The 27971-nt window shown below is 35.9% G+C and overlaps 1 protein-coding gene and 1 long non-coding RNA gene across 2 annotated transcripts in view; both read right to left on the bottom strand.

Moving 5' to 3' along the window:
• robo2 (roundabout 2) overlaps positions 1-16918 on the bottom strand; it is a 57824-nt gene extending 40906 nt beyond the window's left edge. Inside the window, exon 1 of the mRNA XM_030382988.2 lies at positions 16316-16918. Coding sequence (XP_030238848.1) covers positions 16316-16559 — 244 coding nt within the window. The 5' untranslated portion in view covers positions 16560-16918. The remainder of the gene's footprint in view (positions 1-16315) is intronic.
• LOC149091619 (uncharacterized) lies at positions 1123-7252 on the bottom strand. The gene is made up of 2 exons (XR_016196493.1): positions 6654-7252; positions 1123-6610 (listed from the first exon to the last, which is right to left on the bottom strand). It is a non-coding gene; the product is annotated as an uncharacterized LOC149091619 (long non-coding RNA).
• Positions 16919-27971: the final 11053 nt, after the last annotated feature.

The following is a 27971-nucleotide window of genomic DNA, read 5'->3' as shown; positions in this document are numbered from 1 at the left end:
TCAGTGGCACGTTTAGCCATGAAATCGTGCTAATTTCTGGGTATTTAATCAAAGAGCCATTACAGTGAAATCTTTTCATTTTATTTATATTTAATGATGGCATAAAGTTGCAGTGGGCCTTCGTCTTTCTTTTTTTTGCTTGACTCTAATTGCTAAACATTTAGAATTTTTAGCTAAAAATATTCTCAGAGAATTAGTTTTATTAATAGCCACAAAATTATGTTGAAGGCAGGGCGAAAAATAAATAAATAATTTATGTAAATAAATGAAGAAAACATAAATTCGTTTCGAAATAAATTTTCGAATTAAATTAAAAACAATAAAAATCATTAAATAAATTAAATAGTTTATTATTTTCTTTTATTATTTTATTATTTATTTTACTCTCTTAATTTTATTATAATCTTATTTTTCAGAATTTTTTTATTTATTTATTTATTTATTTTTTTTTTATGTTTAAAGGCTTTTTTTCAATTATCGATTTATACACAATTTTTTTAAAGCTTTATACGTATTGAATTTCAGCGTCTCGTTTGTTCTTTCCAATTTAGCTATTTCTTATATATTTTTCAATTCTTTAATTTCCAAGTTAACTTATGATACTTCTAACTTTTAAGGGATTCCTTATATTTGTATTCTATCTATCATAAAATTTCGAACTTGTTGCTTTTACAGCAAACATTTCCCATTTTACCTATACTTATCTTCCACTTTTTCTTTGCTTGGATTACATCTTTTTGTATTAAAAATTCCTTTTACATTCGGTATTACTTCCTTTTTAGGACTAATGTCTAATCGACTTGCTTTCATCTGTTCCAGTTTCCAAATGCTGCCTTTCACCCAAACTGCCTTTGCCCTTGCCTCCGTCTAGTCTAAGCCACCTGCCTGCCTTGCAGGACATATACATATATAGCTATATCTTTATATTTATTCCTGCAGTTCCTAACTTTATCGACTACATTGTATCTAAAGAGAGAGAGATAGAGAGAGGAGAAATTGTTACCAACATCGAGCAGCACAAATTGTCTTCTACCTAAACTCTTGAAACATACCAAATGCCATTGTTGTTGAACCTTTTCTTTTATTTTTCTTTCTTTCGCCCTTGCTCGCTCTCTCTCTCTCTCTCTGTCTCTATTTTCCTCTCTTTTGCCTGCTCTATTGTGTGCACTTCTTTTTTTCGACTATTTGGTTTTTATTATTTTTGGTTGAAATTTATGACTCGTTGTCTTGGGTCTCGGCTCTAGTGTCTGGAGTGTGACCAAGCCATGTGTTGCATTCAGCTTGAGAATGCGTTTCTTGTTTCTACTCACACACACAAAGATATATGTGTCTATGTGTGTGTGTAAGTGTCTGACTATTGTTTGGGCATTCGTTTAGTGTGCTGCAGCTAATCGGCTGCGTTTTTCTCTACCTACGCACTCGATTCTTTAGAGACCTCGCAGCGCCCATAGACACCAACAAAATTTCTACTCTATTTGGCGGCACAAATTGCCTTTGACCTTGTCTTTGTCTGGTCAAAGGGAATATTTTCGGGAGACAGACAGACAGAGATAGAGAGAGAGAGCGAGAGAGAGCATCGTCTTGTCGGCCATTTTGAAGTTTCCATTGAAATAATTCTTCGCCGCCTTTGCATTGTTGCTTCAATTAGGCAAAAGGAAAACTTTGCACATTAAATGGAAATGGCAATGGCAATGGAAATTGCTCTAACTGTCCAAACTCCCTTCGCTCCTGCTGTTCAAACAGATAATCATAAAAATTTAGCAGCATGAAAATTGTTAAATTTTATTAGCAAAGTTTTTTGTTCTCTCTCATACACATGCACATAGAACTGAGCTAAAAATTTAATTTGTAACACTGGCCAACATCAAAAGCAGCTGTTTTTATTTTTTTTTTCTTTTCTCTTTGTTTGATTTGTTTTTTATTTGGCTATGCTGTCGAAACCAACAAACAAAATCGACTTATGAGGCATGTTTGACGGGCAAATACTGTTTGGCGGACATTGTTGAAGTTTGTAAGTTGAAAAATAATTTTTATTTACGTTATATGACATGTATATGTAAAGATCTACATAAGAGTTTATATAAATTTACATTTTTTTGTTAAGCAGAACTCGTATACCGAATATCATAGCCCTTGCTTGGGTGGTTGCTGAGTTCAATGAGGCTACTTGCTGAGTTATGTCGATGAATGACATTTTAATCTAATTTTACATGTGTCCAAGTATTTTTTAACTTGCTTAAAGTTAGTAGCATACAATTTTATAAAATGTAGGTAATTTTGTATATTGCTTGGTCATCATAATATGATCTTGAGTACTTTGATCTGACGTTTCTTAGGCTTTGATTGATGATTATCTAAGAGTCTTGTTGCTAATAATCATTGTAAAAGACATACATGCTTGTATAACGAATTTCAGAGGGCTAACACTGGACAACTCTGAGTTCCTTGAGGTTGCAGCGCTTTAAAATAGACTTAAGTAACTATATTTGATTGAAATATATCATTTTTATATCAAGAATGTTGCCTAGTATGTATAATTTGTATTTCATTTATGTTTTTTCTGTCAAATATTATTTGTTTTTCTGTATTTTCTACAGGGTATCTCATATCTAACCATATATGTATATTTTTAATATATAATATGATTTCTTTTGTTAGCCTCACTCTCTTCCGTATTTTTCTGTTCGACTGCGCTGGCCTTTATTGCATATAGATTATGGCAAATGTGCGTGTGTGTGTGTGTGTGTGTGCGTGTTTGTGTGTGTGCGTGTTTGTGTGTGGGTTTTACCTGACTCTGTGTGGGATTAAGCCTGCCAATGCGAAATTATACAACTTTGCCAACTTTGGCTTTGTTTTGCTCGCTCTCTCAATCTCCTTTGATTTGTTCGTTGTTGTTTTTCTCTGGTTTCCGATTCTACGAAAATTGTTGCTTATTGCTTTTGGTCTCTCCCTACCAAACCGTCCCCTGCATTCCCTGCTTGTCCTGCTGTTTCTCGCTCCCTTTTTTGGCTGTGTGAGTTATTGTGTGCATGCAGGTAAGCATGAAAATTTGCTAAGCCAACTTAATGCAACTTCTTCTTGGTAACTCTGTTTGCTGCTGCGGCTCCTGCTGCTCCTGCTGATGCTTGCTGTTTCCTGCTGCTGACCCCTACGCATTGTTTTCTCATGCTACGCATTGTCTTGCACGTTGACCCGGTGCACCCTGTCGCCGTGGTGGCACCCTGTTGACAATTTATGCAGCGCTCACACTTATCTACAACTTGTATCTGCAGCTGATGTTTCTCTCCTTCTGTTGCGTTGTCTCTCTGTCGCTGCCTAATAGAGATATGACTTGGCATCTCAACCGTGGCTTTATTTCATTTATCTCGCCTTTTTTTCACAATTCACAATTTACATTGCATGTTGTCACGTCATTCTGTCAACAGTTTGCAACTTTGCCTGGACACGCCTACTCACGCACACACACACACACACAGAGAAAGACAGAGGGACAGCTCTCTGCGAGGGCTTTGGCAATTAACACCGGCGGCTTTTGGCCAAGTTGGAGCGAGCGGCTTTCCTTTTAGCCCACAAATTCTTGACTTCAATTAAAGCGCTATGAAAATCACTTAAGTGCCGCCGCATTTGACAATCAACTTTAATAGAGATAGCCCCAGCTCCAGTTCCAGCCTCAACCTCAGCCTTGACCCCCAGCAGGACTCGAGCGGACCCGAATGGGGGAAACAAGTTGCGATAACAACAACACGACTTGCACTCAAAAAAGGGCGCAAAAAATTATGAAAAATTAATTTCTGCCCGACGGCAGACGTTGTTGTTGTTGTTGTTGCTCTTTTTTGTTGCTCCGTCCGACAGACACATGGAAAGTGTTTCGCAGGGTCAGGAAAATGTATTTTTTTTTTTTTTTTTTGCTGTTGCTGTTGTTTATGTTTATGCGTGCATGAAAAGGCGAAGAGCGCCATCGAAGGGGCATCACGAACAATGTTGCCAGATGAACGCGATTATAGTTTAATGTGACTGCGAATGCGTTTGAGCTGTTTGATTGAAATTATGTAAGGTGAAGTTACTCTTTGGAGTGGCAGATCGATGACAGAGTTGCCAGATTGTGGAGCTTGTGCTTAGAAACGAGTTTTAGAGTAGCTTCAAGGCAACGTAGAGAAATAATTAGCAATGCAGTACATATAAGCATGCATTTAGAGTCGAAAAAATGGATTGGCGTTGACATATGTTTACAAAACTTGAGGAAAATTTAGAATATTATATATGCTATATCAACTTAGAGTTAAAGAGTTTATAATAGTTATTCAGACAAGCTTGATTTGTATATTTTAGGTCATATTTTTAGCTCACAGCGTTGCCAGACAGTAATATATCTCTAAAAGAACTACCCAAGCCATGCAGACTTTGGCAATTACTTCTCACATTATTCATATTTCCTATTTTAGTTCGATTTGAGTTTCCGCTATCTTTTAGCTCCTACACAGCGTTGCCATATCGCTAAATATGTACACGCCAACATTTGAAACTATTCCATCTAAAAATGATCATGAGTAGCTGTCACGCATAAACCACGCCTAAAGGCCTCTACAATAATAATACAAAAGCGGAGGCAAACAGAAAAAGGCAAGAAAGAAACAAAAATTGCTCACATCATGCTTGAGTTTAACCCTCGAGTTGCTTTGGCGATTGGTCGCATGTGCGCTGCGCTTTTGTCTGCATGTTTTACAATAAATTCCACTGTTGCGGTAACGATGACGATTGCCACCACCAAACCAGCAACAGCAACGGCAGCAACATCAGCAACAGCAACAGCAACAACAACGGTGGCAACTTTGGCTGCAGGCTCGCTCCCTGCTCAATCTGCCTCCTCCAGTTGAGCTGGGGCTGCTGTTGCTCTTCCTTTGGGAATCTGTTTGGATATGGGCGCATTCAGCGCGTTGCCCTTCGATTTGTTGGTCTGTCATCATGCCTCATCATTGTCAGCCGGCTGCCCGACTACTCGACTGCAACAACAGCAACAGTAACAGCAACAACAGCGTTTACGTTGTCGTTGTCGTTGTTGCAACATTTTCATCATCATTATTTTATGAAGCAGCAGCCTTTACCTTGCTCTCTTACACACATTATTTTCGCCGCTTCTATGCATTATTGAATATTGTTTATAAGGCGACATGTTGCTGCCGCTGCTGTAACTGGCAGCAGCAGTTGCTGCTGCAATTATGACTTGAACTGGGAGTAAACAGCGCCATGCCTGGGAATGTTTATATGTTAAGTAAATATTTACAAAAAAATAAAAAAGAAACTCCTGCAGCGACAGCAACATCTGCAGCAGCAGCAGCAAGAGCAACAGCAACAGTTGCATTTGAATACAGACATCAATGCCAGCCAATTGTCACCCATAAGCCAAATCACAGCAAGTGCCAAACGATGTCAGTTTGTCAGGGATCACTGATCAACGATCAACGATCTGGGATCACTGATCACTGTTCGTTGATCCGCACAGCAATGCAGTGTGAATCAATGCAACAGCAACAGCAACAGCAACAGCAACAGCAACAATCTGCAGTCTCTTCACAGCAATCTTCAAGTCTCGACGTTGATTTTTATTGACAGCTCACAGCGGTTTATTAATGATCGTGCTGTGTAGATCAGCGCCAAAGAAAGAGCCAGAGAAAGAGAGTGAGAGGAGCGCGTGAGGAGTGAGCAGATCGAGCTGCAGATTGAGATGGCGACACGCGATGCCCGCACATCAATCTGTGCAGCTCTTGAGACGCCCAACTCGCTCTGCTGTCTGCTGTCTGCTCAGCTGAGGATCACTCAGCTGTCCTTTGCTCTGGCCCCAAGGATCGTCATGCAAATTCTTGTGCATGATTAATTAGCTGCACAAATTGCAGCTGCGTTTTGTAATTAATTTTCCTGCCTTTTGCTTTGCTCTCCCCTCTCTCTTTGGTTTTCTTGCGAAATTTATGAAGCAAAAGAGTTTATGCAGTCGATGCACGTAGAGCCTGTTCAGTTGAATGCCCAATTAGGCATGGGCATAAACGATTAATCGATAATAATCGATGCGACAATTTATATAAGAGCAAATCATGCAGCGTCGCAGATCTTCGCCGCGATGACTGCGCAAATAAATGTTTCGAAATTTTCCTAGAAGTCGACAGCGTACTGAATTTCCCACAAGGTGCGTCAGTGATTCAATATTTAACATTGAGCCACACCCGGCTAACCCAGTTCTAGTTCCAGTTCACATTTCGATTGCAATGTTTACTTTACAAGAATGAAGAAGAAGAAGATAAAACAAAAAACAGCCAAACAAACCGAAACTCTTCAAACAAATGTCGGAACGCTGTAATTTGAGCCTAGGCTACATTTTATATATAGTCTAAAAACAAAGCAAGAGGCAGAGACAGAGACAGAGACAGAGATAGAGGCAGAGGCAGAGGCACGGCGTCTGCTGTCAGTCAAGACGGTCTCTCTTTCTTTTTTAAAATGTAAATAATGCTAAAACGAGGGAAATATAAGAAATGCCAAGGCGACGGCGACGTCGACAAGTGACGCCTTATCTTAAATGCATGCCTCTTCGAGAGCTGTCTTCTGCCGCCTGCCACTGCCCCTGCCCCTGCCCCTGCCCCTGCCCCTGCCCATGCCCCTACCACTGTCGCATTCAAAGTGTCGCATCACTCTTGCAAGTGATTGGCCTATCGCATTTCTTTAGCCATTTGCCACACGGCGCAAAAGTGCAATAAATTAAATAGAAAACCCGCTTCGCACTTGGCATCTATTAAAAATATATATATATAAACGCATTCTGCTCGGAGTGGAAGCCAATCGCTGCAACTCTAAAGCTAATGAATTTGATGACAAAACTAGTTGAAAAGCTACTAGGGTTTATCAACTCCTATATAGCATGTATATGAGCGCGTGGGTTGCCTTTATAGTTGCTGCATTTATGTAAAAGCGGAAAGCTAAAATCTCCGTTAAACTGCAGCTGTAAATCAAGTCTTATGCATTGCCGAGATCGTTACAAAAATATTTAAAGACCTTTCTTGTTAAAAAATATATAAAGAGAATGGAATTAGTGGTATGGGTATTGGTTGAAATATGGCGAGCTTAACTGAAGTAAATTTTCAAGTATAAACACATTCATAAGTACTGATAAAAATTAAGTCTAAAATATATATTCATTTTAAATATTTTCTTATATTATTTTTTATTTTTTATTACTTATTTATTTTTTATGATTTCATTAATTAAATTAATTTTATGTTCTCATTTATAATTTTTGAAGTCATGTTATTTTTTTTCCTTGTATTATATTTTGTGAATATTCTTATTTTTCTATTATTATGCATGTATATATTTTTAATTTCAATATAATTATATTTATATTTATTTTTATTTAATTGTATTGTACATATATATTATATTTCTATTTATACATATTTATTATTGTATAAATATTATATTTGTATAAATAATGCTTATTTTTATTTTTTATATATATTTTTCTTTATTTATTTATTAGTTTTTATTATATTATTTTTATTTTATTTTTTTATTTAGTTTATTTTTTAAAATTCCTTTTCCCTTATATATTTTTATGAATCTTATAATCAAATAGAGTTCATTTAATATATAAATGCTCCTAAATTTCTTGACTCAAATACAACTCAAACCTAACCACTAGATTTAGTCTAGCATTCCAAAGATGTCAATCGCGTTAGCTCCTTGCTATTTCTCATGGAGTTCCCCACGATTTGTTGCAAATATTCCGTATGCAATAAGCAAAGTTTTTAATGTTTATGCTAAATGCGATGGCAATGCAATATCAATATCGAATGCGGGTCCTTAACATATTTCAGTGTCTTATCAGGCGGCGGCAAATGAGTCGAAGACTGAGACAGAGGGAGAGAGAGAGACTCTGACTCAAGCTGTGGGCAACATGTTGCAAGACCAAGTGACCATAGTAGGTTGTTCCCGTTGCTGCTGTTGTTGTTGTTGTTGTTGTTATTGCTGTTGTTGCTGCTTTTGCACGGGTTGACAGTCATTTAGATTTATGGCTGATTGTCTGCGTGGCAGCGTCAGCGTCTGTTTATAGTACTTGGTATACCCTAAAGCCATTCGCAACTGGGTAAACGAGTTATCGAAAACAGTTGGCCCAACCAAGGATATTTAATTTTGATATACGAACAATTGGGAATGTGAAAGCATATGCTTTTACTTTTTCGTATAAATTTCTGTGTTGGTAATATATATTTTCTTAATATTTTTTATTTTTTATTTCTAAAATATGTTTAAGAACTTTTGGCATACCTCTGGAAATATATAAGTTGGGACATCAAAACTTGGTTTATGGGCTAAAGGTAAAGCAGATTTACTTTCTTACATTCACTGCTCGAGATCTTTAAGACCGATTATCTTCTCATATCCAGCTTGAGTATTTTAAAGTCTAAAGCTACAAATTTGTTATAGTTTCTCTTGAAATACTGAAATTTAATAAATATTTCATTTTATTCATAGCTTTAGCATTGCTTGAGATTTTTAGGATCTTTTCATTATATCTCGAGAACTATAAAGTCTAAAATGTATAAATTTGGCATGTGGGATCCTCAATTATATCAAATAAGATGGAAATTTTGTCTACTCTTATAGATCAATTCTTTTAGAGATCGAGAACTTTAAGAACTGCCTCATTTTTTGTTTAAAACTCGACAACTGTAAGAGCTAGAGTATGTGGTTGCCTAGCAGCTATTAGTTACACTAATAAACTACAAATGTAGAACTTTCATGGCAATCATAATCTATGTTTGCCTTCTAGGGCATCTTCTAGTCGCTCACTCTTGCCCAGTTGGCTCTCATTGCAGTTGTTGGCCGTTTTTAGCCTTATTTGCACGCAGCGCAGTCCAATTTTGCATGTTGCTGCTGCACATTGCTGCGACTCGCCGTTGATGGTTGTCGTTGTCGTTGTCGTTGTCGCTTACGCAGGTGACTACAAGAAAGCAGCGCCCAGAGCCAGAGCCAGAGCCAGTGCCGGCTGGAGCCAGAGCCAGAGCCAGAGCGGCAAACTTGTTTAGCAACATGGCCAATTTGCATGTGTCGCACTCGACGAGGCGGAAGATGCCAGTGACGGCCACAGAGGAGGGGTGAGACTGGGCCAAGTTGAGCTTTTGGGCGGCCTAAACGTTGCAGGTCCACACGGTCTTTCCGGCTGTCCGGCTGTCTGACTATCACAGCTCTCGCCTTGCCTTGGTATTAGATATCAGAAATGCGATAAACGTTAAGCATTCTTTTATTGATTTAAATGCCAGCGTCGACTACGCTTGTGGCATCTGCTTTTGGGCCACCAAATTGCACAGTTTATGAAATGTCGGAGTGAAAGAGATTAGGATTAAGCCGTTTGTCAACTTGTCATAATTGCAGACGGCTCTGGCGCCGTCGATCGGCTTGTTAGCAAATTATAAACTATTTTTTTGCAGACTGCAGTTGCTGTTGTTGTTGTTGTTATTGTTGTTGGCGACGTGCCTCAACGCCAACGTTGGCGACTCTGTGGCACGCTCAACGTGGACACAAACGATGACTCAAGGCAACTCGGCTAGCAAATTTTTTTTTTGTTCATATATAATTTGTTTGTGTGCCGCCGCGTAGGCAGCGCCTCTCAGCCAACCAAATCTCAACTTGCAACTTGCAACTGGGAAACGCTGCCGGCAACTGCCAACTCCCAAATGCTGCAGAAAACTTTAGCTACAGCTACAGCTTTAGCTTCAGCTTTAGCTCCAACTCAGCTTCAACTTCATCAAGTGCAAATATGCAAATCTCTTATTTTTTTTGGTTGCACGCTCCACGCTGCAGCAAATCCTTGTCGAACCACAAAACCTACTCAACAGCCGCAAATCAAGCTGCCAGCTTCGATATACACATATTTATATATTTCTATTTCCAACTCTTGAATTTATGCTTTAAATGGCTTTTTTGGGCAATTAGCAGCGGCCAATTTATGGGCTGCAGAGATATTAAAATATAAAGCAATTATGGTAATTTTTTATATGCTTTAATATAATTTATATAATTATTCAAATATTGGTTGATTTAAGTATTTTTAATCTTATATACATACATATATATATTTTAATATATATTTTTTATTATATATAATATATATTTTATTATTAACAATCTGATTTCTTCAAAAAAAGTTTATATAATTTATATTTGTTGAAAATAATAAATTAAAATGCATGTTTTATTCATTTATTTATTTTCATTTTTCTTTATTTATTTAGTTTTATTTTTATTTTTTTTTTTTTTTAACAAAAAACTGTTGTTTTAGGTTGTTAAGTCTACTTAGTTTATTTACTATGAATTACTATATATATTTAAACAAGCAAATGAATCAGCAAATACTTGAATAAGCTATATCAAATATGCATAAAAAATCCCAGACATGTGTAATAAAAATTATTATAAAAATAGCAAAACGGCTGCGAGTCTAAACAATTGAAAAAATATTGTTTAATAGCAAATATGATATACATATATAGTCAATTATAGTATAACATAAAATAATATTGTGCTGCATTACTCATGAAATGTGCTAGGATAATCTTGACTACAAGAAATATGAATATAAAATAAAAGCAGCTGGCTAAACAGATTAAAAGAGAAGCAGACTGGAAAGCTGAGTGCGGGAATAGCCCTAAAAAGACTTTGAAACCGCAGTAGAATAATGCAAACAATATGAGAAATTATGAGACTTTGAAAAATATGGAATATAGAATAAATACTATATAAAAATCTATATATAGTATATATGAATGCCAAATGTGAAAATAAAACTAAAAATATGTTGTGGAACAGCTTGTATATAATGTTTAGTATATGCCAAAATATATACATATAACAATATAATATAAACAAATAATATAATATAATATAAACAATAATATAGCATGAATCATATATAAAAACATTTCCTAAAATCATCAATGACTCGCATATAAGAAATATGTCATCAATAAGATAAACAAGAACTCGACCCTCTATATAAATAATGTGATCAATAAGATAAATGAGAACTCGATTCTCTATAGCTCATCATACATCTAGTCCAAGTCTTTCGATTTCAATACAAATCTTTCATATAAATTCATAGCCATATCCAACAGTTTTTGTCACGACAAACCGCAAAAGAAAAAGAAAAATAAAAATTCCATTAAAATCTCAGCAGAATTTGAAGCCTCAGCCTCAAATCGTATGGCCGAGTATCCCTTGGTGTTGGTTGCCAGCTTGATTATAGCTCAGCGGGAAATCTAGCTGCCAAATCACCTTTCAACTTCTCTCTGTGTTATTTTTCTATGCTCGCAAAACGCTTCGAGCTTTTGGCAGTACGAGCAACGCCTTCTCTTGAAAAAATCATACAGAAAGAAAAGGAAAAACTCCAGCATTTTGCAAGCATTCGTTGCATGCAACAACTGTGCAACATTTGGGCAGCCGAAAAAAAAGAGCTGCAAAAAAATAGCCAAAATAACGGCTGAAAGTTTGCATTTAACGCGGCTGCCAGGCTTAATTTTTTCCAACTCATTTTTATTTTTTTCTTTTTAATATCGCGCAGAGCGAGCTGAAATGGGAAGACATGAAAGAAAACCCACGGCTATGTAAAGCAACATCAACTACAAAAGGCGACTCGTTGCACACACAGAGTCATACATACATACATACATACACATCTATCTATATAGAGTGTGGCTTGCTGCAAGTTTATGTCCAGAATCACGTCCATGTCCAGGAAGCAAAACTCTGCGTATTTGCGTAGGCAAAACTTGGCGCTTGTCTAAGCCTCAGACTCGACAACGACTCCCAGCAGCAACAGCAGCAGCAGGAAGGCAGGCAGGGAGGCAGGCAGGAGGAGAGCTTAAATTGAGACTCGGCCTGTTCGCTAGTTGGTTTTTCATAATTAATTATTATTTAGCTGGAAAGAGCTGCCCGTGGCAGATCAAATAACTCAGCTCAGTGGACACAAAAATTGCAAGCGCTTAATTAAAAGCAAAAAATTATAATAAAAAAATAGCACAAAATATCAATTATCTCACGCGCAAAACGAAGACTCCAATAGAGCTACAAATATTTGATGTCGATTCTAGCGAAATAGTTGCTTCTAATAATTAGAGCTAGATTTAGAGACTGGAGAACTATTTCGTTTGTAGATTAAGCTTGGAAACTCTTCTTAGCATCAATCTTCAATAAGTTTTTGAGCAGATATGAGTTCTGTATATATTCTATAGTATAGTGGTTCTATATGAGTCTGTTCTTCAAGAGAATCGCGTTAGATACACATTCAGTTACAAAATTAGTGATAAAATGCTCTGGCGTATCAGTTTAGTCAGACCATATATGAAATTTTACTCTATCTTTATTAAGAGCTGAGTTCGAATGGACAGTAAAAGTAAGGTTAGTCTATATGACAGTCTATATAACTTATAATTCTGAAGCAATACTATTGTATATCAATTGCTACACTTTACTTTGCCAGGATACCGAATTTCAGCTTCGGAGCTGCTGAAATCAGCTAGAACTTAAAGAGATGACATAGCTTCTAGGGTTTTTTCGCACATATAATCACTATAAAGCTGTATACCAAACATCAATAGATCATCTTTAGTAGAAGCTGAGTTCGTATAGCACAGGCAACAAAAACAGAGTAAACTTGCATGTCAAATGCCCTAACGAAACTCTCAAATGCTAATCCTCAGATAATTATCTGCTCCAACAAAGTTTTTTAGCAGAGAATGGGACTTTACAGCTAGTTTTTTATATATGTATGTATATGTTGCCCACTTAGCCTAGTTTCCATAACTCTAGGGCTTTCGGTTTACGAGCTGAAAGTATCTTTTCGCAGGCAACAAAATCAGTTAGCCAATCATGTGATTGTTCAAATAACACGTTGCCGCAGCAGCCGCAGCAGCCGCAGCAGCCTCAGCACTTGACTTCATTTACATGTCTCGCACAGATTGAACTCTCTATCAGCCACGCCTCCATGGCCCACGACCCAAAAACAAGAACAACAAAAATCGTAAGGAACTGCTTCAGCTAGCCGAACTGCTACTTAGCCCAATTTCGCATAATGCACATGAGTTGCCTACAGTGAGCGAATTCCTTGGCCTCTCTCCTCTCTCTTTTTAGCTGTTTTTGTTTAGCTCTTACACTGTGCTACAAAACAAGCCACTTTGCAAAATTACAAAAGCGCCAAAGGCCTAAAACGTTTGCCAGACGAAAATTGAGCCGCAGCAATTGTAACACTTTTTTTACAGTCTGTTCTCTCTCTCTCTTTCTTTCTGCCAAAAATCTCAACTAGGCAATAAAACAAAATTGTTTAAGAAATTCCCGCGGGACAAAGCGTTGCGTTTTCTCCCTCTCTCTCTCTCTCTCTCTCTCTCTCACTCTGTCTCTGTCTCGCTCTACTCTAGCGTTTGCTTCTTTCAAAAATTGCATTCCAGCTGGGCGAAACGCTCCCCAGAGTAACATTAAGAGCAGACTGCTCAAGCTCTAGCTCTTTCACTTATACTCTATCTCTCTCTCTCTCCCTCCTTTCTCTGTTTTTTTGTCACATGTTGAGGGCGTTTAGCAGCAGATAATTTTTATGACCCGCTCTGATTCCGCTTCTATTTTGTTTTTTTCGTAAGTGTTTGCTAGTGCTTGCTGCACAAGCAGCCAGCGATTGACCCACCACCAGCTCTCAATCGGACACACACAGACATTCACACACACACACACCCACCCGCCCGCTGGCCGGCCCCTGCTCAGCTCACCCCCTTCGGTGGCTGCCGTGTGACGTGTGCGAGAGATAATTTTATACAATTTATTATCAACGTCGCGTGCAACACTTGCCACATGGCCAGCCGCACAGCTCAACGGCTGCGTGTTGAATCGTGTTATATATAAATGTCTGCATATATATATATATCTGGCAATCGACATTGGGCGCTGGCGTTGCGTGCCGCTGGTCGCTTGTTGCATTAAAAAGCGTTTAATAAGCATTAGATTACACGTTGCAGCATTCCTTTTTTTTCGGGTTAAGGGTGACCATTTTGCTAAGCTTTATTGGTATTATCTCACTTAATGCAGCGAACTCTAAACAGAGCGTAAGATAGCGTACATGACCTCAAGGGGATTTCCCCTTGACACACACACACACACACACACACACACACACACACACAGCTTAAGCTCTGCATGAAATTAGTTTATCTGAAAACTTTAGATTTTGATTTATGGAATTTAGAAACATTTTGAATGTGAAGTCAAATGTAAATTGGATCAAATTTATGGCGATTGCTAATGTGATATATAGAGAATATACATATATAGCTGTCAAGAGGCGTGACTCTGTATATATAAGCTAATTATAAATATAAAAAAAAAAATTGACTCAAACTTCTTTAACTAGTTAGAGTACAAAAAAAAAAAAAAAAAAAAAAATAATAATAATAATAATAATAATAATAAATAATTTATAAAATCAAATATTTTGAATTTCCATTCTACCATATTTTTATATTTTTTTTTCTCGTTTCTGATATTTAATTCTACACTTATATCATTAGCTTTTTCCTCTGTTTTCTTTTTTTTCTATTATATTATTAAAATATTATTGTCTAAATAATATATAATAAATATATTTAAAAATTTAATTTTTTCATGCATTTTTAGTTATTTGTATTTATTTATTTATTATATTATTATTTATTTTATTTTTTTTTATATATTATATATTCTATTACATAAATTCTTTTATTTCATTTTATTTTTCATCTATTTTTTTTTTTTTTTTTTTTTCAATTGTTGCCCATTATAAATATGCCTCCTTTAAAACCAGCTAAATTCGAAAAAGACTCTAGACAAAATTTTTCATAATTTCTACCTCAACAATTTCCACGTTTTTCCACTCACAGCAAAGCACATGTGAGTGAAGCGGCGCATTTTCCCTTTTCCCTTTGCATGGGCAACCGCATCAAATGAAGACAAAGTCTGGCAAAATAATCGACTTTGTCTTTAAGTCTATAGACATATACTAGACGTGCATGCATATGTATGTATGTGTGTGTGTGTGTGTGTGTGTGTGTCTATAGCTCTCTTTGTGTTTGTGTATCTAAAATTTCGTAAAGCCAAAAACTAACCGCAAAAACCACACAAAGACCTCAAAAACTGTTTTCGTTTTGTATTTGCTTATTTCTCTATTTTTTTTTTCTCCATCGCATTTTGTATTTTCTTTTTATATTTTTTATTAAGTATGTTTGGCTTTTGATGTAATTGGCCAAGAAAATGGAATCTAAGGCAACGCAATCGGTTTCATGATTATTGTGGGACAATTTAATTGCCCACCAGAGAGGGAGGAAATAATGCGGCGCAGCTTTATAAACAAATGTTTTGTGTAATGGAAATTGTAGCAGCTTTAGAATAGATCGAACAAGAATTACATATAGATTTATATATATGTATGTATGTGTGTATATTATACATGTATGCTTAAGCGAAAGCCTTGGATGATGACAAGAGACATGTTGCTGGCATATGAAAGTGCGTTGAGTCAGCGATGATGAGCAAAAGGCAGAAGGGAGAAGGAAAATTGCCGATGAGTAGATCCAGTTGTGGAGAATTAGTCTTTGATCAAATATGGGATATGGAACTATATATATGTATGTATACTATGTATTTGTAAATATGAATAAGTAACTAGTATATTATCAATTCCTAAAAACCAGATCATTCGGCAGCATTATAAACAATGTTCAATAGAAACTTAGCTCCGGCTTTATTCTTTAGTTTTTTCATAAGAACTTTTCAGTTTCTATAAAATCTAACTGTGAACTGCAGCCGACGGTAAATGTTCCAGGGAACTACATATGTATAGCTACATGCTCGCATATACACCCAAATATACATATGTACATATACACTCCTACAGTATGCTACTCTGCATGTCTGTCTGGTCATATTTTTGAATAATGTGCGATGATGTCGTGTCTATAAAGCGGCATTAAAATCCATTAGCAAACGCGGCGCATAAATAAAAACCGCGTTGCCTTAATTTCCCCACTGCAATCTGGCTATAGCCAAAAATAGCCAAATGGAGACTAAGCAAATGAGGCTAATAAATAAAGGAGGGGGAGAGCGGGGGAGAGGCGAGAGAGCAAGAGGGCGAAAGACTTTGTTGCACTTCCACAAAGGATTTGTGCAAATGGCCGGATATGAAGGCCAGGTTTGGCCTTCAAAACGATGGGCGAGGAGGGGCAGATATGTTGCAATATGCAGAGTGAAAACTTACCCTTGAGTGCGGCAACTAGTGTTAATCCATTTAATCCAGCCAAAACGAGCAGCAGCGGTTGCAGCAGTTGCAACAATGCAACCAACTGACGCATCTTTGCGCTCTCTAATTTTAGATGCGTCGGCGACGTTCTGGCGACATTTTGATTGTTTCTATTTTTCTTCTCCTCTGGCTGTTTGATCTTTTTGATTTTATTTTTATTCTGTAAGCCAAATGCGTGAGCACACATTTCATTTGAATGCATTTTGTCAAGAATTTTTCGGGTTGTTTTTCTCTTTTTTCTAACTTCTGTTGAATTCACTATTTCTTGGATTTTTGTCGTTTCACTTAGCTCGATTTTTCACTTATATTTCACTCGTTTTAATTATTTGTTTATTCTAAGCCATGGCGCTACGAACCGGAAACCGGAAACCGCGTGCAGCCAATGACGTTCGCCCGTTACGCACGACAATTCGCGCTGCCGACGATACGAACTATAAATTTTCCGTGTAACATGCGAAATTCGACGAAACGAACGTAACGCAACGTAACGTAAGGCAGCGCACGAAACCGCTCGCACAACCGAAGCGCCCGAGTACCAGCAGCAAATTGAATCCGTCTAGCAACATTTTCAGCGTTGCGGCCTGTTAAGCTACCAGCGCACGTTCCACACACAATCCACAGCACCTCGACTGGCACTGTTAACAGAACGCGTTACTCCCTCAACTGTGTGTGCTTGGCTGTGCATGTGTGTGTTCTCTGCACTGTTAAAAGACTCAGTTCTGTGTGTGTGTTGCTTTTGTTCTCGCTGTTAAACTTGTTGCATACTGTGGATATTAACTGTTTTGGCTTTACATGCGCTTTGTTTACATTTGCAGCGGCTTGCTTTGTTTTGTTTCGCTGTGCCGCTTCGTTCCACCGCAATGTTCAGCAACATTCTAATGTTGCCAAGCGTGTTTAATGGCAACATTTGCTTTGCTTTGCAATTAATTGTGTAGAATATTAAAGTAAATCTAATTTTTATTATGAGCGAACATGTCTATATATAGAGTATGTCTTGTTGTCGCTTTTGTTTCTATTTTTTATAGCTCATAAAAACATAATATGGTAAAAATCACGAATATGCTCTAGTAATTCTTTTAATTAGGTGGGTAATTAATTTTTGAATTTTCTTTTTTATTTTTTGCTTGATGTATAGTTTTTTAACGATACGAAAGGATGGATGCATATATATATATATATATATATATAAATTTTTTTTTAATGTAAATTAGACATCCGGTGGTTTCTGCACATTCTAAAATTTTCTTTATCCAACACTATATTTTATTCCAAGTTTTATTTAATTTCAATTCATGAACTATTTGCATATCTTCTGAAGGCGTTGAATTGTGCGTTCGTTAAAACTTGAAACATGTAGGAATCTCGAGCTTGTCATGTATATTTGTTGTTCTCCATTCTTTTGTTCGAATTTCCAGTTGTTCGCACATTTAAAGAGCTCTATTCAAAAAATAGAAGTGAGTTAATAATGTTGACCATTTGCTATCTAATCTGAACGAGTGCCGCACTCGCTCTCCAGCTGTTAGCTCATCCATTTCCAAAGTGCAATAAAAAAAAAAAACTTTTGAAGACATTTCACAACAGAATTTTAGATATCAAGAGGGAGAGATAGGGATAGAGAGTGGGAGAGGGAACTGCATAATATTTTTATATCGGCGTCCGTTAGAAGCCGCTAATGAATTTTCAAAATCAATTGAATGGACATAGATATTGTATTAATTTATCAAAGTGCATAACCCAAACCCCAAGTCCCCCCAAAAAAAAACCGAGACTTTTTATAAATCGCTGCCTAATTTCCCAAACGTTAGTTAAATAATCAATAACTGAATAACGAACCTCTTCCCCCCTCTCTCCCTCTCTCACTCTCCCTTCTGCCAACCTTTCCTGGAGTGTGAACTGAGTTCATTAATGCAGCTCAGCTCGAGAGATACAGATACATTTACGAAAAGTGTAAAATAAAGGTGTGTATCTTTTATATAGAAAATTGTGCGTGCATTCAGGTCCAGTCAGGTATACGGCCAAAGGTATTGAGCGGGAGCGGGAGAGAGAGGGGGGGACAGGTGTTGCGGCAACAACAATGTGCATTGTCTTCACCGTAAAAGGTCACAAGTGCGTACAATGCACGTAGCCTGGCGTGCCGCAGGTAGAGCGAGTGCATCAAATGCAAACGTTCAGGTAAAACATATTTCAAATGCCCGATAATTGGCCAATTTACAGTGGACCGTTGCGCCGTTGCCGCACTTCAGCGAGCGCTGCAAACGGGCAACGTTGCATGCAAATGAAATAGAGTCAAGGGAATTGAGGGGGGGGGGGGGGGAGAAGAGCAAAAAGTTGGGTGCGAAGGAAGAGTTTTGAATAGTTAGACGTTGCCGTACTTCAATAAGCAGTGAAAATAGACAACGTCGCTTTGTATGAATAAATTTTATGGTGATTAATCATAATTGAATGATAACAATAATAAGTAATAACATTAAAAATATTTAAAAAAATTTTATTTGGACTAAGATAGCTAATATTATATGTATATAATAAAACTATATATATACAATAAACACTGAAAGCAAACAGAAGTTGTTGGTGATTAATCATAATTGAATGATAACAATAATAAGTAATAAAATTAAAAATATTTTTAAAAATTATATTTGGACTAAGATACCTAATATTATATGTTATATGTTAATACAGGCAGAAGTTAATTTTATCTAGACTAATTTTTATCTAGACTAAGATAGCTAATATTATATCTTAATGCGTATAATAAAATAATATATATACAATTATATATTCATTATACACTGAAAGCAACGTCGCTGTATGTGAATAGTTTAATAAAGTTGTTGGTGATTAATTTTTTTTTTTTTTTTTTAACCAAGATAGCCAAAATTATACATAATAGAGCTATATATGAAATATCGACACACTACACAGTTCTTAAATTGGGCAACACTGCACTTACCAGTTAGCTATTAAAAGTATAGCGCCGTTGCCACACTTCACTTTGTGCCTCTACCGAAGTTTGGCAACGTTCAATGCCTTCCCTAAGCACGCACCTGCCTTAAATCTGGATTAGCACTATGCTTTGTAACTCAACAGCGCTGTTGTCACACTTCACCAAGTCCACTGCTCGAACTTTGGCAACAACGCTCGCAGTTGGCTCTGGCAAAATATTTTGTTGGCTTAAGGAACGATTTAAATGTAGTTGTCAAAGTCGCAACTTGTCACATTGTTATTTGACTGACTGTCTCTGACTATCTCTCTTGCTCTCTCTCTCACTGTCTCTCTCTGTTTCAGTCTGTGTATCTTGCCTAAGCCCTTGTTAATGACATGTAAGTTGCGTCTCAATTGCGGATTTTCTTAGCTTACGAATTGAAATGACATTTTGATTGTCAGCCAAAGTTCAATCTTACACTTCAGTTGGCTATATAGACTGATATCTATGTACATATATGAAATGAATGTTTATTTAACACGACATTTACTTTTCGTAATTAATTTGTGCCCGTCTGCTAATATGCCAATCAAAACAGACTCAAATGGCTGTGCGAGGTTTTTGTTTTCATTCGAGATAATAGAGGCTAATAGACATAAATAATAAATAAAGGCCAAGAGCTTAGTTCTCACGGGCTCTTGGGGCTTATTTTGTTTTAATTGAGTTCTGCAAGCTGATTCGTCTGGCATATTTTATAAAGCTTTAATAAGCCGAAAACATTTGGTTTTATATAGCAATTGAAAACAGTATATTATAATGTCCGATAATATGATAAACTAATTCAATATTTTTATTTAATATATAGAGTTAAATTTAATCAAATTTGCGTAATTTCCACATTAACTAAATATTAAAAAAAAAAAAAATTTAGGTGGACTTAAATATTTTTATATCAATTACAAAATTAACTCATTTTTCTTTAATTGAATTTTTGTTAAGAATAAATATAAGTAAAATTTGAAATCAATAATAAAATGTTATAATAACAGAAATTTGGTAATTATTTATTTTATATATAATTTTATATTCAATTTTCATAAATTATCTTGTTTATCAAAAAATACTTATTTTTTAGTATATGTATATTCTTTTACTTAATTTTATTTATATAATAAAAACACATAAATAAAATTAAATCAAAATAATATTAATACAAAATATAATGTCATGATATTTTGCTTTAATTTTATTTATTTATTTATTTATTTTATTATTATTATTATTATTTTTTTTTTTTTGTAATGTTTATTTTTATTTAATTTTTAATTTAGTGTTTTTCTTTTTAAATTTCGTCTTTTTTCATATATACATATATTCTTTAAGGTCATTTTCTTGTAATTCTTTAATCGGACTACCTAAGAACGCCTTCAAGATGTTATTTCCGCATTTATTTATTATTTAGTAGACTTGGGGCCTCCTCTGTGCTGTTTTCAGCCTCTCTTTGGGCAAATTTGCGCACATTTTGGCAGCGGCACTCAAAAGTCAACAAATTACTCGTACGCACACACTCGAGATAATTGAAATTAGCGTCTGTGACAGCCTGATTGCCAGCTGAGATCTCCAGAGGGTAGAGCTGACTGAACCCGAACCTTTTGGAGTCCAACGACGAGCAGCGAAGCAACGCAAGACGATTCGCCCACTCGAACCGCAAAAGCCAAAACCAAAACCAAAGCCAAACCCAAATTGAGTGGGTTTCTTGGACAAGGCAGCATATGAGGAAACTCGCAGATGGGTTGGGACTCATGTGGAGCCCAGGAGAAGAGGTTCGCCTGTCTCTCTGTCTGTCTGTTTGTCTGCTGTGCGTAGAGCGCATGCTCATCTAACTCTGTAGATTGTATAATACTGGGAAAAAAAATATTTATATACATACATATATATGTGGCACATAGGGATATGATAATGAGCAGGAAATGGATGCGAGTGTGTGAAATTTATGTACAGGAGTGTCGTCTTCTGCGCCTGGGTCCAACCCCTTCTAGTTGGCCAACGTGAATGATGATTATAATTAAAAATCCGTCTGACTGTGTGTGTTTTTTGATAATGAATTTATGCCTCAATTATTCACTTGATATATGACGACGACCGAAAATCATGTTTTCGTTGACTAAGACGAGAGCCAGTTAGCTCGTTTTTCCTCTTTGTGCATAATAATAATATTCAATTGTGGAACATAACTTAAGAAACACTAAAATATTCAAATGAATAGATAGACACATGAAGGAATAAGTAAATGAACATCATACTGACATTTTTATTAGGAGAATGTGTCAAGGTTTTTTCTTGTCTTGCCTTTTGATTTACACTACCGAAAAAAAAAACTTATTTATTTATTGTTTATTTAAAATGTGATTGAAGAAGTTTGTGAGCAGCGATACAAATGTTTCTAGACTCTCGTATGCATATACAAATATTGAACTGCCTACAGTAACTGGTTATAGGCTGGAGCTGGCGTATGAGTGCCCTAAAGAAATTGTCGGTAGAGTCAAAGTAGAGACTACAGAGAGCACAGCAAATGAGCAGTTAGTATAGATGCTTTAAAAAAGTACAGACTGGTCGCAGGAGAACAGATGGGACTACATTTAATGTCAAGTTAATGCGAGGTAGCTCCTGGTTCCTAGGTGGAAGGCAGACCTAGAAGAGGCGGTTTTTAGTCGGTAATGACGGTGCTTAAAGCATTTTGAACTGCCTCAGCCACACGGTTTAACTAATATATACAAGCATATTGATCAAAATAAAGCAAACAAACAAATGAATACAATAAAAGAGAATGCGAAATATAATTTGATTATTTATAAAAGCCAAAGTTCAGATTTTAAGAGGCAAAGGCATAAAGCTAAGAATGTTTATAGATTTATGCATTTCAATGAGAGCTCAACATATACAAAAGAATTTATTGTTCAGCAAAATATTAATACTATAATCGTATATATAGAATATATTCTCTTAAAAAAAAAAAAAATAAAAAAAAATAAAAATAAATACAAACAAACAGAAATAAATACAATTTTTTGCATTTCAGTCTTATAAATCAGTCTGAGTCGATTTGCGCTCTAAATCAGTATTGAATGGTATGACTCATTCAAATTCCTATAAAATATTCAATGAAGTGCTTCACAATTATAAAAAGGCATAAAAAAGGAATATGTATATATATATATATATATATAAAATTGAGTTGTGTGCATAGAAATTCAATATGAGACATAATTAAACCCGCTGCGCAGTTCAAAATAAACAACAACAAAAAAAAAACATAAAAACAAGAAAAAACCAAACAAGCATAAAAAATGTTAAACAAAAAGAATGAGTATTACAATTTCGTAATCCAAATGTCACACAATTGAAATATGTAATTAATTATACAAATTCATGAACAAAATACGTAGATAGATCCACATAGATATATGTATGTGTGTATGCATGTGCGTGTGTGTGTGTGTGTGTGCGCATTTATATGGGCTGCATTTATGCCGCCTGCTGTTTATTTGGTGCTACCAAAAAACAACTCACAGCGCGTCGATAGAAATCTACAAAACTATTTGCCACACAAAAAGCGTGGCATGAGCTTGGCAGGGGCTGTGGGGGCGTGTACATGGACCGCCAGCAGCTGTGCGGAGAGCAGTGCCATAAAAATGGGTGCCTTTTGTGATACCCTGTAGTTGGTTCAAGCTAATGAAAGGCAGAGGGTAGATTGTTAGGTGTGGAGGAAGCTTGATTGATATCAGAGAGAGAGAGAGAGAGAGAGAGAGAGAGAGAGAGAGAGAGAGAGAGAGAGAGAGAGAGAGACAAAGCTAAAGGTAGAGAGATACAGAGGTAGAACGAGAGAGAGAGAGAGAGCAAAAGAGAGAGCAAGACATGGGGGTCGAGTGAGAGAGACAGAGACAGAACGAGAGAGAGAAAGATAGAACGAAAGAGAGAGAGAGACAGAGAGCGAGAGACATAGAGCGAGAGAGAAAGAGACAGAGAGCTAGAAGTAGAGATATACAGAAGTAGAGAGCAAGAGAGAGAAAGGGGTTGAGTGAGATAATAAATGATAGAGAGAGAGAGAATCATTTTATGAAATGATCTCCCCTCTCTAGTTTATTTTGCGAACCTGAATATGAGCTAGAAAAATTTTATTGTATTAAAATAGTTTTATAAGACTTACAGTTTCAATAGCAGGTAGATTTTTGAATTGCTCTGCTCAAGTTTCTTTCCTTAATAATCAGTGCCTTAAAAATCGATAAAAATCGATAACAAATTTTTGACACACATCGTTTACTTGAACTTTATTCTGAAGTCTATTCAAATAATATTTCACATGTGAGCAAATCTCTAGTCAATAACATACATTTAACAAAACTAACCTTCCCTCAATACGCACATGCAGGCTATCTGCTATTCGATCATACCCCCACATAGCACGCTTCATTGTTTTTTGGTGCTGCCTCTGCTGCTGCTGCTGCTGCTGTATTGTTGCTCATATTTCGTTTTAATGAATCCACTCTATGATTATCTAGATTTCGAAACATTTCGAAGCTCATGTATGAGCTGTATTTAAACACCCACACACACTCACACACACACACACACAGATGCACACACCCATTGAATTGGATTTGAATGCGCTGTTATCAAACGCGCCGTCGGTGGTCGCCGCCGCCGACTACTGAAAATATTAATTAAATGCCATAAAACACAAATATTGATAAATAGTTATCAACAGTATTCAATTTAAGGCCCATGAAATTGTTACAAAACGCCTGCAAATACGAAGCCTAATTTATGAGCTTATTTTAAATAATATGTGAAATACCCTGTAAAATTATTGAGCATCAAATATATATTGATTAGAGATGCAGTTATGGACTGGTATTACGATGGAGTACTAGAGTATGAATATTTGGAAGCTATGGAGAAAGAGAGAGTGACAGAGAGAGGTGGAGAGGGATAGAGAGAGAGAGAGGGAGAAAGAGAGGTAGAGGAGAGAGAGAGAATTAAATAGTTTATTCATAAGTCTCTCCTCTAAAATCTCAAAATTAATCCTCTATCTGTATGTCTCTCCATTTTGTTTTCTTTCGCTATATATTATTTTAAAGTAGATAAAAAATTATTATAATATATTTATTAATTTTTTATTGTTTATTTTAAATTTTTTTGATTGATTTTTAGTTAGTTCTCTAGAGTATCTTCAAAGTCTCTCATGCTTTCACATATATACATATATTTATATATACATATATATTATGCATGCACATTTCAGTCATATTTTTGTGGCCCACATCCAATGTCAATATTAATGTTTAATTATGCAACATAATACATGTGGAGTAAAAATTAATGCCTGGATTTATGCCTTATTGAAATTGTGATCTCTTGCGCTTGATTTATAAATATTTTATGCACGCGCATTTTATTTTGCCCAAGTTTCAAATTTAATTGACTTTTAATTTCATTAGCTATGAACGCTAAAGTTTAATAGGATTTGGATTTACTTTTATGGTCGAATTTAATGTGAAATTTTGAAAACATTTTATGGTGTTTGAGTAAGGGAATAAAGCGGCTTAAAATATGGTAAAAATTGACTTTGAAATTCTGTAGGAATAGAGAGATTTAAAGAATTCTTTAAGCAAAAAAGTCTAGAAATACAATTAGAAATATTAATTTTTATATTAAATAATAAACTTTGCAAAATATACAACAAAAATTGTGGGACATTTAACAAAAAATTCCATAAAATTTATATATAAAATAAAATACAACAAAATTTTAAAATAATATTAAAAAATTCTTAAAAATTAAAATAAAATATTTTCTGCTCCAGTTTCAGTTTCAGTTTCAGTTTACAAGACATCAAAATGCTCTTTGTTAATTATGGGAGCTACTGATGTGCCACACATAAGCATGAATCAGCTTTTGCTGGTCAGTCGATCGAGCAGGTCCTCTATAATCACTTAATACCCGCAGAGCTAATGATGCCATGGCTTAAGCCGAGCGTAGCCAACAATTTAACAACCATCTATCATTAAATAATTTGTTAAATTTCAAACTAAATGCGCCAAGCGCAGAGCCCTTCAGGGCTTCAGGGCAGCCACAGACAGCCAGCGCAGACTTGAACTTCGAGTGGGGACTCTAGACTCTCGAGATCGGGTTGCTGAGTCGCAGTCGGAGTTGGAGTATGTTTTGTGAATACGAATGCGAGAGCGAAGCGTTTTTTAATTAGTTGTGCAGTCGATAAAAATGCGCTGAAAATGAAGCGAAGCGAAACAAATAAAAAGTGAGAAAGAGAACGAGTGTGCGAGATAGGTTTAGGGAGAGGGTGAGCTAGAGAGGAAGGCAGTTGGGTATAAAGATTCGCACGCAGCAAAAAAAAACAAAGATCGTCATCGGCAGCGGCAGCGGCAGCGGCATTGATGGCCCGTACGTGATCGGTTCATAAAACTAAAAGCAGCCATAAACTGATAATTTGAGAATTTATAAATTTAAAACGCAGACGCGGACATTATGGGACTGGGACTTGGACTATGGGCACCGACTTGGGAAACGCCAATAATGTCGAATCCGATCTCGATCGATCGCAGCTCAGCAGACAGGAAGCAATGATCTTACTAATGATCATGATCACGATCATCATCATGATGATGTGTGCCCCGGTCAGACCGATAGATAGACAGGAAGACAGAGACGTCTGAGTCGTTAGAGACTTCCAAGAAGCAGAGCATGCGCCATAAACGCTTCTCAAGTGCCCCCGAACAGCAACCTGCGGCTGTCGAAGCGGAAAACCGAAGAGGGCAAAAGTGCCAAGGATACAAATTAAGCGGCAATGACACGAGCTGAGCGAGGTATGCCAGAATCGAAAGTTTTTGATTAAATTAAAACAAATGTTATCATCATCTATACTGTACTAGAAGTTTTTTATATTAGTTTGTATAATTTACAATTATTTGCAAAAATATGATTATATTAAAATGTTCAATTAAGGTAAAATATGTAACAGCTTTAGATATGAATTTTTGTTAAATTTGAAGCGTTCTATACGCTCTGAAATTTGTTAAATTATTGTTAAATATATTTGTTGTAAATTAATTCTTACCAAAAAAAATTATTATTGAAAAAAAAAGCTCTGAGTTCATATAAGGCTATAAATTTATGAAAAATATTAAATTATTACAATATAAAAAAACACATTTGCTTAAAATCTGTTCTGCATAGTATTTGTGGAAGAAAAATGTATAAAGTCATTAAAGTAGCTGAGAATAAAAATAAAAAATATTTATATATGTATATATAGGGTAAAAAAAAATGTAAAAAAATCTATAATAAATGAAAATGATTTTTTTAAAGATTTTTATCAAACCCTATGATTTAATAATAACAAATTTTCATTTCTTAAACATATAAATAGTGGCTTATATAAATGCTATAAATAAAATATATAGGAAAAACCTTTATTTTTATTTTATTATTTTTTTTTTAGCATAGCTTTAAGTATTTTTCCTATTTTTCTTTAAATCATTCTGAGTCATTAGATGACTGATAAAATTATGATTTAAAGATATCTTATCTGAAAACTTGTATAAAAGCTTTAATATGCTTTTAAATCTATTTATTGATGATTAATGGCATTTCGGACTGGCTTTTCACTACACTCGAAGCTGTTGATATATGTAGATATATGTAGAGGTCTTCAAACAAAATATATAAAATCAGCTTTTCTTTTCCACTCGGTACTTGTTGATATGTGGAGATCTACAAGCTATTCAGAGTGGACATTAATAATCAGATTTGTCTTTCTTCCCGCATGTGTGTAAGTCTAGAAGCTTCACAGCTGAGTGTTTGCCTGTTTAGCAGCTCTATAAAGCTTAAACCAATTCTGTTCGGCTTTGGCAACGTCAAGCCCACGTCTTTCTTGTCTCTACTCCAGAGATTAAGACGCCGTTTCGGCTCGTCTGCTCGGGCAGAAAGGCTATTGCAAAGAAATGCTTGAGTCTCGGGCCCACACGATTGTTTTTATGTGGAAAGTTAATGTGCGTTTTTTAAGACGATTTCTTACGCGCATTTAAACATTTTATTTTTAGTCGCCTACGGTTGGGGCTACTTAGCCGTAGTGGAGGGACCTGCTACTGGCAGGTCGTTAAATTGCCACGTCTTTGGGTTTCGTCTCTTTTCGAGTTTTATGAGCGTTGCCACTAATTAAAATATTACGCAGAAAGCAAACGAAACGAAACGAAACGGAATGAAAATTCCAAATTCGTGTTAATTCTAGAGTCCAAATGCAATTTGCAATAATTAAGCATTAGGTTGGCATCAATAAAAAAAAAGATGCTGGAAAGGAAAAGTAAGATTTGATTTGGGTTGCTTCAGCTGGGTTGATAAGATGAGAGACAAACGGATCGGATCGCATCACATTGAGACTTATCTGCGCGGGTCAAGAGCGTCGTCGACCCTTGGCGACAATAAAAAATTGAAAATTACCAAAGAGCGAACGATTGCAGGCGTCTCAAATCACAGTCAATGAATGAAATGTGTGCTGAATGAAGTGGGTACAGTGAGCACACACACACACACACACACACACACACACACACACACACATACACACATACACACTCAAACACTCACATTCGATTGGGCATGGTAAGCAGA

This window comes from Drosophila navojoa, chromosome 3 (assembly GCF_054131105.1).
Source record: "Drosophila navojoa isolate 15081-1374.11 chromosome 3, UAZ_NAV_1.0, whole genome shotgun sequence".
NCBI lineage: Eukaryota > Metazoa > Arthropoda > Insecta > Diptera > Drosophilidae > Drosophila > Drosophila navojoa.
The sequence above is the reverse complement of the archived record's forward strand: the minus strand, read 5'-3'. Positions and strand labels throughout refer to the sequence as shown.